The sequence below is a fragment of the Aptenodytes patagonicus genome, chromosome 6, assembly GCF_965638725.1.
Source record: "Aptenodytes patagonicus chromosome 6, bAptPat1.pri.cur, whole genome shotgun sequence".
NCBI classification, from domain to species: Eukaryota; Metazoa; Chordata; class Aves; order Sphenisciformes; family Spheniscidae; genus Aptenodytes; species Aptenodytes patagonicus.
In genome coordinates, this window is record NC_134954.1 from 30184564 (window position 1) to 30197535 (window position 12972).

A 12972-nucleotide genomic window follows, 5' to 3' on the forward strand; every position below is an offset into this window, starting at 1 on the left:
TATAGCCTGCCTGCAGCCAGAGGCATTTCCGAAGATTGCAGGTTGCTCTCACAGCCCAACCAGCCCTAAGGGGCAGCGTTGACTCCCACCAGCTCCAAGTGCATCTTGGGCATCTTCCTGGTGCTTTGATCTCGAGTATTTAACTCTGCCCCAAGACACCCACGCCCACGATCTCATCCTGGCATGTTAAACCAAGAGAAGGCTGTGAAGGAGTTTCCCATGGAAAGCAGTTGAGCCTTTTGAAGGCTCGTTGTCCAGCTACAAATCATCCAGCTGCTCCAGCCGCAAAGACAGAGGCTTCTCATGCTACATGTGCCATTTTATCCTTCAGTGCAACTTCTTGGCATCTTCAGCATAAAATTCAGTGCTGCCACAGGTCTCCCTTTCTCAGCACACCCTCCCTGATGCACGTGTGTGCTACCAGAGCTAGCCTGGAGTAAGGGCTCTGTCTTTATGCTAGCCTGATCAGACCCAAGCAGCCAGCAATGTGTTGCGTGTTCTCAACTGGTTGTTCAACCAACACAACAGCCATCTCAAAAGAGGCAGCAGGCTAGCAGCAAAAGGACCTGGATCTTCCACAGATTCTCCACAGGTTGAAAGTTTAGTACCAACCAGGGACCTCTATGGAAGCAAGTCCAGAATTATATCTGCACAAAATACAGATACTGGAGTAGCAGAGGGTGCCACCTACCTCATCGCCACTTGCCGGGGAAGCATTGCATCATTCTGCCTTCACTACTGGCTGTTTGTGCAGATCTCCCCAAAAAGAGAGTTTGCATATATCACTAAATATCACAGTTAGTTAGCTCTTCATTCCCTTCTTGCTGCTTTTCTTAGGCTGGCCAGGCAGACAAACTTACCATCAGCTGTGCCTTGAGTGATGGGAGAGTTGGAGCAAGTCTCCAACAAGATCTGTCCAGCAGAATCACTTCATCCTGGAGCAACTCCTCCTTCACTGCCTTCTCCCTCTTTGGCCTCTCTGGCCATCAGTGATCTTCTATGCAGGGGTATTTCAACAAGCCTTGCAGCTCTGTGGCAGCCCCGAGTCTCCAATTCAACCCTCTCCCTTTAACATGTCTTGGTATTTTAAGCGCTGTTTAAGCATTTAGCATTTTTCTGATCATTCTGCTTGTCATACCCATTTATCTTTGACAGCACGAGGTTCTCCTTGTGCTGCTTGCACAGCCAGGCAGCGAGCCATGCGCACGTTCACCAGCCACCTGTCTCTCATCCAAGCTTGGCAGTCTGCTCCTCAAGTGGAAAATGAGCATGGATACCTCCAGGTTGCCATCAGGTTTTGGGGATGCTGTGCTGCTGACGACTAGTTTGTTCACTGTGCTAGTAATTATGTGCCTTTTGAATCCTCAGCAGCACTGTCATGACCTAAGACCTCCCAGTCTTTACAGTCCCAAGAACTTTAGACATTAAAAATCTCCTAGGAGGACCTTAGCATTTCAACTCAGTAAGTGACATTATTGAGAGCAGGGCAGAACTGTACCCATGAGTGTCCAAACTGATGCGCAACCACTGGAAGCAGTGCTGTAATAAGAAAACTACAGTTGGTCGTAACAGTCGATGATTTTTCTGGAACAAATCCAGTTTTTCAATAGCAAACCCAAATTCCTGACCAGTACCAATGGGATGCACGTGACCACTTCAGGCAGCCCATGTTTGCATCATTGCTAGCTCATGAAGCTAGTGTTTCTCCCACATGTCACAAGACTGCCTGGAGTAGGAGATAAAGCACCATGGAGATGAAGAAGCGATGATGAAGACAAACAGGTCTGTGTGGTCACAGGCCCACTCTCTTGGTCCAAGACTGACCACTGAAGGAAGCGGGCAACATCAACGAACACAGATTAGCTGTTGGAATGTGGCTTCCAAGCAGGCTCTGCCCAAATTTCTGGTTTCATTAATTCCTCATTAATTAGATCCCTCCATTTCATACTCAGCAAAGCAGCCTGTGCCTGCTCCCTCCCTCTGAGAGGGGGAGAGCTGACATCTGGGGCTTGCAGGCTGGACTCCCACCCAAGGAGGAGCCCACAACAGCGGATTTAACCAGACTGTCGATACAAATCATCTCCTGTTAGGCAACAATATGTTCCCTGGGTAGAAACCAGCAGAAATTAAATGCAAACTAATCCTTTTTTCCAGGAAGCTTAGTCCTCTGACTGCTCTGCTTAAGATTAAGGCTACGATCAAGCTCCACCAGGGTTTGCAGCAAGCCCTACAAACAGTAAAAAGTCCTGTGGCAATGTTTTTCGCGGCCTGAATGTCCTCACACACAACCCAAAACCCCATAGCATAGTGCTGACAACTTGAAGAAATCACACTGCTGTTGTAGGCTTGGCTAAAACCAGACTAGAAGCCAGGTCACGCACCAGAGAGCGCAGCTGGGGCCCCCACAGTAGCATCACATCTGCAGCCACAGCTGGAGCCTGCACAGGTGGCAATCACCTCCAACAGCAGGCATCAAGAGAAGGGGAGAGCAGGAAAAACAAAGCTTTATTGTCTTTGTTTATAAAGATAGGGTCCTGATATTTCTAGGCAAGGCAGGGCAGGGCAAATGCAAGCAGTGCCTGCTCCTGCTGCTGAAGCAGGAACTCAAGCTGTGCTGGTAAGGCATTCCTGAGCAGCCAAGGGACTTTGCAGTTATCACTGTTTACCTTTCAGTGCGATATTTGTGTCCCAGCTGGAAATTTCCACTGGGCTACACTGCCTGAGCACAGCCTCCGAGGTTTGTTGGTTATTGCTGCCTCTGCACCTTTTCCACTCATGAAAACGTGACCTTACCTTAAAAAAAAAAAAAAAAAAAAAAAAATCTCAAGGCCTCTTTCCTCCCTGCCTCACACATGCATTTCTTCTACTTACTAATGGTCTGAAATGTCTGCTTTCTTACAGGAAGTTGCAAGCAATATACAGGTGCCAGCCAGGTCGGCTCTGGGTCTTCTTCAGCCTCCTCATCCTCCTCTTGGTCATGCTTCAAGTCGTGGACAAGCTGCAGCCTGCCAAGTAGGTCCCAAGCAGGATTGCAAACATGTACCTCATCCTCCAGCCTTTTGCTGGCCACTGAGGTGGGCTCAAAACCACCCTCCTGAAAACCACCCAACAGTGTCTTCTTTAGACAGGAAGGAAAATCCAGGTGGGAGAGGACCCCTCCGGGGCTTTCTCGTCCAACCCCTATACCCTGGCCAGAGCTGAGCCCGCTCTTGGTCCAGACCAGGCTGCTCTGGGCTTCGTCCTGGCTGGCCTCAAAACCCTATAGCCCTTGAGCATCCTTCCAGTTTGGGGTCATCTGCAAACTTTCCTCCAGCTTCTCCAGGCCACCTACTCTTCTCTCTCCCTGCCTCCTCTTGCTTTGCCCTTTTCCACCAGCCCACAGTGCTCCAGCAGGACAGGAGAATTAGCACATCGCTGCTGACCTGTCCTTCTCTTCTTACACCCACCCCATCCTCCCACAGCAGTGGTCAAGTCCTACACCCACCAGCAATGCCACCCACCCCAAGAAAGACAGGGGAACGCGCTTTGCGGTGTCTGCAGGGGGGTTTTGTTGGGCTGCAGAGGAGCTGCCCTCTTTGCACGCTCCTTCCATCCTCTGCAGCTGAGCCTCAAGTCCTCCCTGTTACAGAAACTGCCGGTGCAAGCTGGAGTGTGCCCTGCAGCAGACCACAGACCATGGCCAGAAGCAGCTCAGCTATGCCCTCCAGACCCCAGACCCGCTGTGGAAGGACAATTCCCCACACTGGCAGAGGAAAGCCATACCAGACACCACTTCGACTGAAAGCGCGCAGGACATTTTTCAGATGCATCTGTACTTCAGACAGGAGACCCCACTGGAAAGCAGCCCAGGCAGCCAAAAGGAGCACTGGACATGGCAGCCTGTGGACAGCAGCAAGAAGGTGAAAGCCCATCTTTCATCCACAAGGCTGAAATCCCAGCTTCCTGGCCTGAGAAAAGCAACCAGAGAGGGTCCTTCTCCAAGTCTTCCTGGGAGGATCTCCACAGTTTTGGGAGATGCTGATGCTGTCACCAGCAAGTTCATAATCTTTGCAAACAAGATGACCACAGAGAAGCACAGGAGAACATCACCACCAGGAACGACACAGGCGGTGGTACAGAGCCAGTCTCAGCCTCAAGCCATGGGTTCCCCCCACCATCAGTGGGGCAGCTCGCTTAAAAACGCTGTGCCAAATTCAGCTCAACCTCTACAGGCAGAGGACTTTTACAAGACAGACCTGGAGAGGGGATTTTTTCCAAGCTGGACAGAAGTCTCTAAGGTTGAGGAGGTGACACTTGAAGAAGACCAGCAGGCCAGAGGGGTCTCCTCTCAAGGGGAGATGTGTGAGCCCAAGACTGACATTGTTTTCCTGAAAGTCCACAAGAGCGCCAGCAGCACCGTCATGAATGTCCTCTTCCGCTTTGGTGAGACACACAACCTCACCTTCGCCTTCCCCATTGGGGGTGGCAACCAGCTCTTCTACCCGCGCCACTTCTTGGCAAGGTTCGTGCAGGGCTTCTCCCCTAGGAGCCATCAGCGGTTCAACATCCTCTGCCACCACATGCGATTCCTGCAGCCGGAGGTACTGGCAAAGCCATGATGCCTTGGGAGGGGCAAACGGGCGAGGGAGAGAAGTGCTCATGGGGAGTAAGGTGGGACACCCGTAGAGCACGTAAACTCTTCAGGGATGAAGCTAAAGAGAGACAGGATTGGCCCCAGGTACCTTGCATGTTATGGGCATCTCCTGAGAGCTTCTGTAAACAGGTTTGATGAATCATTGTCCTGTGATGTGAGACGAGCCAGGGGACAGCATCTGTAGCAGTCAGCAACTATTATCTTGTTCTTGTCTGGAGGGACTTGGAGATGTCTTGCTCCCTGGACAGGCCCAGAAGGTAGCAGCTACAAGAGGAGAACGCCTTAAGTGCATCAGCTCAGGTCAGCTGTGCCCAGCATCCACCCTTCTGGATGCCATTTGATGACATGCAGATCTGGGGAAAGGCAAGGAGATAGATCCTATCTCAAGCCCAGACAGGCCACCCAGCTGCGGCAGGATGTAGTGGGGAGCTTTGGTCACTGCTCTCCCCGTATACTTGTGTCTGGGGGTCCCCACAGCAGACACAAATGCTCCTTTGATGAGCTGCACCCTGAAACCCTCCCCAGCACCCACCATCTCCAACCCCAGTGAGCATTTTTGCTTTCCAGCAGAGCACAGGATTGCGAGTGAGCAGGTTCTTTCTCCCTACCTCACCTTTAAAACCTGCTTTTTCTCCTCCACAGGTGCAGAAAGTGGTGTCCAGCTCAGCCGTCTACTTCTCCATCCTGAGGAACCCTGTGCAGCTTATGGAGTCCTCCTTCATGTACTACAAGGGCACATCAGCTTTCTCCCGTGCCCGCAGCCTGGAGGAGTTCTTCAGCCAGCCCTACCACTACTACAACCCTGCAGACAGTGACAGCCACTATGCCAGGAACCTCATGACGTTTGACTTTGGCTTCAACCCCGACGGAGCGGTCTCAGCCAAGCGGGTGCAACTCATGCTGAAGGCCATCGAGGCGTCCTTCGACTTGCTCCTCATCTCCGAGTACTTCGACGAGTCCATGGTGCTGCTGAAGGAGATGCTGTGCTGGGACCTGGACAGCGTCATCTCCTTCCCACTCAACATCAGGGACAGCAGCACTAAGTCTCCCCTCTCGGACACCATCGTGGAGAAGATAAAGGACTGGAACAGGCTGGACTGGGAAATCTACACCCACTTCAACAGGACCTTCTGGGAAAGGATCGACCAAGACATCGGCAGGGAGCGCATGCAGCAGGAAGTAAAGGCGCTTCGGAAGAGGCAGGCAGAGCTGGCGAGGACCTGCCTGCAAGGGATAGGCAGCGTGGCCCCGAAGGACATCAAGGACTCTTCCCTGCAGCCACTGCAGCATGGCAAAGCGAAGATCTTGGGCTATAACCTCAAGCAGGGCTTGGATAAGGAGACGGAGCGCATGTGCCGGCGGCTGGTGACCCCAGAGCTCCAGTACAGCAGTGCTCTCTACAAGAAGCAGTTTGCCCAGAAGCGTCCCCAGACCCACCAGCCCACTCCCTCTCGGCAGGACAATGCCCTGCAGCACAGGCTGGAGGGCACCCAAAACTGAGCCTCCTTGTCCCCTCCAGGAACTGTTGTCCAGCTGCCTTTGCTGAGGACAGCGAGGTGCTCGCCTCCTGGGCTGCTTCTGCCACAGGGGGACAGGCAGGCTGGGACGCTGCTGCCCACGAGAGCCCCTGGCCACTTCTGCCTGTGCAGGACCATGCAGAAGCTCTTGGGTGCTACATGCTGCCATTGCTGCAGAGCAGGACGGGCTGCAACGGGGGGTCCCAGGGGCTTGACACGACATGACCCTTCCAGGGTAGGTCCTGAGCAAACAGGGCAAAACCCCTGACTGGCAGCCAAAGCCTTAGAGGTGGCGATCTGGGGCTTTGTGCTGCATAGCACCAACTCCAGCAGCAAGGAGCAGAACCAGGAGGGCAGCCCAAGTCATCGGCCCCGTGCCGGAGACCGCAACAGCACAGGGCCAAACTGTAAATCAGAGCTGCGGAGCTTGATTTACAGCTTGGGAACAAGTCTGTCTGTCCAGCTGTGGCCCTCCTCCGCTATGCCTTAATGCTACTGTGCTGGAAAAGCAGCCTCTTAATTAAAAACAATATTCACCGTCACTCCTATTAAGTTCCCCTTAATTACATCAGTCTGCCCAGTAGACGAACTCCCCAGCAGCCCAAGGAACAGACCTCAAACATCTGAAAATGTCCTGAGGAAAAAAAAAAAAAAGGAAAGAAAAAAAAAAATCAGCATTTTTTTTTCCCCTGAGTCTGTGGTTACACACTGCCTTCAGATGCTGCACTGTACGCTGCATTTATAGGGTCAGCATCCTACCCCGGAGCTGATGCCAACATCGTGATGTCAGACTGCGAGTGAAATAGCCACGGGAGCAGCCTCATGAGCATCCCTGCGGCCAGACATCCCAACCCACCACTTGGAGCAGCTGTAGGAATATTCTACGCTCTGCCTGGGGAGAAATACCACAAGAATGGGTTGTGGTGGACTAGTCAACCTTACTTTTCATATCCTACACTTATCCTCAAATCAAAAGCAGAGCCAGCAAATCTGTTTGGATAAACAGAGGCCCCAGCTCAGGATTTTCAGCATGATTTCCAAACCAAAAGAGGTTCAGAAAAAATTGCCAGGGGGGATCTGAGCATCCCAGGCTCTCTCTTGGCCAGCTACGCAGAGCCTCAAATGTTTCGGTTTCCATCTGAAGGTGCCCCATCTCATAGAATCATAGAATCATAGAATCATTGAGGTTGGAAAAGACCTCTAAGATCATCGAGTCCAACCGTCAACCCAACACCACCAGGCCCACTAAACCATGTCCCTAAGCGCCTCATCTACTCGTCTTTTAAAAACCTCCAGGGATGGGGACTCCACCACTTCCCTGGGCAGCCTGTTCCAATGTTTCACCACTCTTTCAGTAAAGAAATTTTTCCTTACATCCAATCTAAACCTCCCCTGCCGCAACTTGAGGCCATTTCCTCTCGTCCTATCGCTTGTTACTTCGGAGAAAAGACCAACACCCACCTCACTACAACTTCCTTTCAGGTAGTTGTAGAGAGCGATGAGGTCTCCCCTCAGCCTCCTTTTCTCCAGGCTGAACAGTCCCAGTTCCCTCAGCCGCTCCTCATAAGACTTGTTCTCCTGCTTGCGGTTTAACTGGGATAAAAACCAGACTGTGTTCCCACCGCTCTTCCCCCAAGGGACCAAGCAGTACCAAGTATCTGTCTGGGCACAATGCAGGGGCATCATTTCCGGGGTGTTTGCTGCATGGTTTTTGAGACGTTGTTTGTTCCATAAAGTTTCACCTCTGAGGCACATCCACATATCGCTGCGTTGGTCCCTTCCCTCATTTATCCTATTGGGATGTGGTGTGGTCTTGTGGTTTGCAGAAGTCCAGCTCCCCTCTCAGGTCCTGGGCAGTCCACGGTTCAGCCCAGAGGGCAATCCCACAAGAGAGCAAGGGAGATGGGCAGCCCACAGACAGCGTAGCTAGGGTTGTCCCCCAAAAACACACAGGAGCCATAGTGGGGACGCGGGGAGAAGCAGGGCTGGCATCTGGGTCAAGGGGCACCGTGTGTCAGGGTACCAAACCTGCATCTGACACCTTCACTCTGGATTTTAAACAGGTGCTACTTCCTTATTCACCATTTGCAACTCAGTAAATACGAGCAGATCTTCCCTGCTCGAGCTGCTGCCAAGGTGACCCAGGGCAGGGACACTTGTATAACCAGGCAATTGCGTCCCCCCATGCCCACTCGCACAAAAAGCACAGCCTGCCCCAGAGCACGCACCCCACAATTGCTGTGAAAAGCTGTACTGCATCAAGAATATATTCAGCTCAGGAATTTTCTGCCCAGAGAGGTCCTGCAAAATTGACTATTTGCTGCAAAATGCAGGAACTGGCCATTTTCTGCAGGGGACGGGGAAATCTCTGGGCAGCAGCTCAGTATCCAGCCATGCCCAGCGGCCCTGCTCCAGGGATGCTGCATGTGGAATTGCCCCAGTACCTGCTCTCCCCTGTGGGGACACCCCCTGGGGTCCAGCACCCATGGGGTGCCCCAGCACTCCCCGAGGGGAGCCCCATTTACCTAGCAGGTGTTTCCACCCAGATTACCCCCCTTCCAGTGCAAGCGGCAGGCAGGGCGGAGTTGATTGGGGCATGTCCACAGCTTCTCCCTTTTTCAGGGATCAGATGGGCTGATCTCCCCCCGCAGAGCTCACAGGAATGACATCATTCACCTAAATGCCAATCACGACATTTATTTTTATTATTATTTCCACAAAACATAATTTTATCTTTAGGAATATTTCATGTAGACATAGAGAGGAGCCCAGGGATGCACTTGCTCACCCACACCGGCTGCCTGGGTCTCGTTTTTTAACCACAGACACTTTATGCACCATTTCTTGATGCCTGACAGCACATGAAACCCAGGCTAAGCACCGTGTCCATGGGTCTCCTGTGGCCAGTGAACTCCCTTGCTCTGGAGCATTTTTAATTCCTCTCCAAGAACTGCCAGATTCAGCCTGCGCAATTCAAGGACCTCAGTTTAACTCAAAGAACACCAATTTTTGACCAATACCCATTTAGTAACTCAAAAGATCAAAGCCTGCTTCCTCCTCATCCCAAGTTGCCAAGGCAGTTACTGGTTTATGCTTTGTTTTTATGGCTGCAAGAGACCCAGTTAGATTATTTCAAACATTGCACAATGCAATAACCTGGGAGTTGCTCAAGCCTACCCACATAATGGTCCTGAGTTTCTGTAAGCTTCCTGGCAATACAAGATAACCAGCAATTTATGCAAAAGTGTTAGGTTTTTTTCCCCCACTCAGCCAACGATGCAGGCTTGAAACATTTCGGGCTCTCCAGGGAGACTTTCAAAGCTACTCCCAAAGGAGCTCAGGGATTCAGGCATCCTGCAAGGCCAGCTTGGCCATTTCCTTTGAAATGCTTTAAAAAAATCTCACCCTGCGTTAGGGACTGAACAGGCAGGATGGATGCTGGGCAGGACGAGCAGCAAAATACTCTGTGCCGGGAAACCCACTCCCCCTGGAGAGGGGCTGCAGGGACCTCCATGGCCCCCGTCCATGGTTCAGGCATGAGGCTCGGAGTTGCTCTTCTCCCCTTTCCTCTTCCGACGCAGTTCGTCACGCTCCATATGTGCCGCCACCCTTGCCTTACGTATCTTGTATTTGCTTTTCTGGCTGTAAAGGAGGTTTTTCTTGAAGAGCCGTGGAATGTTGCCTTGGTACAGCAGGAGAGCAGCAAGCATCCCTGAAACGAGAGCACGGACCCCTTCCCTGTGCTGCATCGAGCATCTCCACAGCTGAGCAGTGATTTTCAGGCCCTTGCCAGAGCCTTCATCATGACCAAAATTGTAGCTCAGCACCACTGAAGTCCCCACTGACAGTATCTAAAAGATCCTTGCTATATTACTTCAAGGAGAATTTAACCATTGTGTCCTTAATATAATAGCAAGGCTTGTTTTGACCCAAAAGGGACATAAGCCACGCCAGCAGCCTCCTTCCCCCACTCTCTGCATTCTAGGCAGCATGTATCCAGCTCCCCATGGTCATCCTGAAGCTGTGGACAACCTCAATAGCATAGCTCAGCCTATCGTTGCCCTAAAACACCTTTGCTTCATCTCCCGCAAACTTGGGCCTCAGGGAGAGTTTTGCCTACGTCCCATGTAGAAATTGGATTAAAAAAAATGAATAGCAAAGGGATGACTTGAGTGACAGGGAAGGGGGACAGAAAAGGACACTTGCCACTGGCAAGACCCAAGTTCAGCCCTTTGCCAGGAACGGTTTGTGTTATGCCCAGCATTTCTGCCTTGCCCATTGCCCCCCATCCCAACCCCTGCCCCTTGGTACCTCCTGGGCAGATCTCACCTGCGAGGGGCCCCACCCAGTAAACCTGGACGTAGTCCCAAAAGCTGTTCCCCGAGCAGTGGAAGGTGGCGACTGTGGCCAGGGCAGGGTTGAAGAAAGCCCCCGTGAATGGTCTGGCTGCGTGGGAAGAGAAGCATGGCCATGAGTCTCAATTGCATCCTTTGAAAGACCAACAAAGAGCTGGACCAGGAGACCCATGACCCCTCCTGCCTGCCAGGAGCATCTCTGTTGCCCAGCTCTGGCAGCTGCATCTCTCAGACTGTGTAATAACAGCACATGAGGAAATCCTACCCTTGTCGCCCTGAGCTTTGCGAGAAGCAGAAGAGCTCATGTAGGACCAAGGGGTTGCGTTAGGGGACGTCCAAGGAAATTGCTCCCAGTCTTGGGGCAAGCTATGGCTTCTCATGTGCCGACATTTAACCTGCTGCCATCTTCATTCCAAAATGAATATTCCCCAAAATAAGTAGAAAACAAACATCTTGGTAATCGTTACCTCTCAAGTCCTGGAAGATGAAAAAGGGACCATTCCTCCCCCAGAAATTAGGTATTTTTCTAAATGACTTATAAAAAGAAAGGCAGGTACTGCTCACCTGTGTAGGTCAGGAAGGTGACAGTTGCTGCCAGCACAGGGACCCAGTACATCTGGTGACTCCGACGCAACTTGAGAAGGACAAGGTGGAAGAGGAAAGAACAGGTGCCTTCTACAAAGGCAGCATGGTGCAAAGACGTGTGGATGGAGGAGCTGCACTCCGACGCTATCAGGTTCTGGATGAGGTGGAAATGCGTCAGCTCCCAGGACCAGTAGAGCTTGGTGACAGCCCATCCCATCCCTGTGCCCGCACCCTGGGCCAGCAGCTTGGCAGCAGTGGCTGCAAGGTTGGACTCGAGGAGCAGGAACTCCTGGAGAGAGACAGTCGGATTGGCGGATGCTCCATCAAAAGAGGCACCGTGAACCACGAAGAGGAGGAAGAGCAGAGTCAGGGCCACGTCTGGGCCAAACCCACCACCCCACGGACCTATCTCCACCAGCATCCTCAGCTCAAGGCAGCTTGTGCACAACTCTAATGAGCCAGCAAGTTCTCTGGCAAGGCAGCCATACGTTCCAGGAGACAGAAGCCTCTTAGAAAGCCGCCTGAGTGCCTGGCACACCCCAACAACCAGGAACAAAAAAGCAATGGAGACATTCAGGCCAGCCATAGCAAAGGCTGTGCTGGGTGGAGAGACCGAACCAAACCCTGGGAAGGAGCAGAGAAAGCTTCTGCACCTCCTCTTTATAAAGCTGCATGTAAGCAAACGTGGCGCAGCCTGACAGGCTTGGGAAACACCACATATGCTGCCTTCTCCTTTGCAGGGCAATATCTGCTGCCACGGGGAGCTGATGGATTCATCCACAGCTGGGTCAGCCGATAAGTTTTTTCTCCCAGCAAGCAGGTCCCAGTGTTATCTCCACTGTGCAGTCACCGAGCCTCCAACCCACAGTATTCATATCAGAGTCTGCAGCAGCTCCCCAGAGCTGCTCAGGTCTTCCAGAAGGAGCAAAAATTTTCATTTTGTTTCTACTTGGCCACCATAAAACGTAACTTACTCCCCCAGTCCCAAAGCCTGGTACGCAAGGGGACTCAGAAAGCCAGCAACCCATGCAAGGAGTTCACATTTCTCCAGGGCAGAGCCACTCTAAGCCACAGCAAAGTCCATCTTTGGCCAATTTGAAAGCCCGGCTTGCTTACTGCTTCCTAATGTTGTCTTGAGTAAGACCTCACCTCATTTGTTGGTGGCACTAATTGCACATGCCATTGGCCTGCAGGTAGCATTTTAGTGACAGTGACATTTCAACTCCTCCTGCTGGTAACACGTGTGTCAGGGACAGGATCTTTCCCAGCTCCACCAAAACCACCCCATGGTGTCATCATTACCTGACTTCTGAAACTGACACCATCTAAACATCTAAATACATTTGGGTTAGACCTTTGAATACACAATGGAGTTGACAGCAATCATAGGTGACAAAATATACCGCATTTGCTCCAGTGGTTGCATCCTCTGCCCCAGCTCCTGCCAGGTCACTGGGGATCCCCAGACTCCCACCACTGAGGGTCTGCAGGAATAAAGGGGATGGTGAGTGATGGAAAGTGCAGGAGCAGCGTAGGCCACAGCAGGAAGCATGGGATGGGGTGGATAATGTCATATTATCAGGGACTCATGGTTAACAGAGCATAAACAATTCCTTATGTGTCTTCTGGGTCACTTCCCTGCTCTGCAGCAGAAATTAAACCACCTGGAGCCCACATTTCCCATCACTACAGTCGGAATAGCATCTCCTATGTCACCAGCATGCTGCAGGGATAAATGTGCCCAGGGCATGCTCTGCTATCATGGGAACAAGTGGTGGGAGGTACTGTCAAACAGCTGCTGGGCATCAGGGCTGCTGTGCTTGGTACTCCATGCCCAGGGCAAAGCCTGGTCCTGCACCCCTGCACAGGCAGCACCAGTGGG

The 12972-nt window shown here is 52.0% G+C and overlaps 2 protein-coding genes across 2 annotated transcripts; one reads left to right on the plus strand and one right to left on the minus strand.

Annotated features, from left to right (window-relative positions):
- The first annotated feature begins 1765 nt into the window (after positions 1-1765).
- LOC143161494 (galactose-3-O-sulfotransferase 2-like) lies at positions 1766-6133 on the plus strand. The gene is made up of 4 exons (XM_076340580.1): positions 1766-1782; positions 2902-3012; positions 3629-4580; positions 5276-6133. Exons 1-4 carry the CDS (start codon positions 1766-1768, stop codon positions 6131-6133), a joined length of 1938 nt encoding a protein of 645 aa, XP_076196695.1.
- Positions 6134-8838: 2705 nt separating this feature from the next.
- Positions 8839-11729, minus strand: LOC143162075 (aquaporin-12-like). The gene is made up of 3 exons (XM_076341805.1): positions 11070-11729; positions 10480-10596; positions 8839-9862 (listed from the first exon to the last, which is right to left on the minus strand). Exons 1-3 carry the CDS (start codon positions 11674-11676, stop codon positions 9681-9683), a joined length of 906 nt encoding a protein of 301 aa, XP_076197920.1. The 5' UTR covers positions 11677-11729; the 3' UTR covers positions 8839-9680.
- Between the last annotated feature and the right edge of the window lie 1243 nt (positions 11730-12972).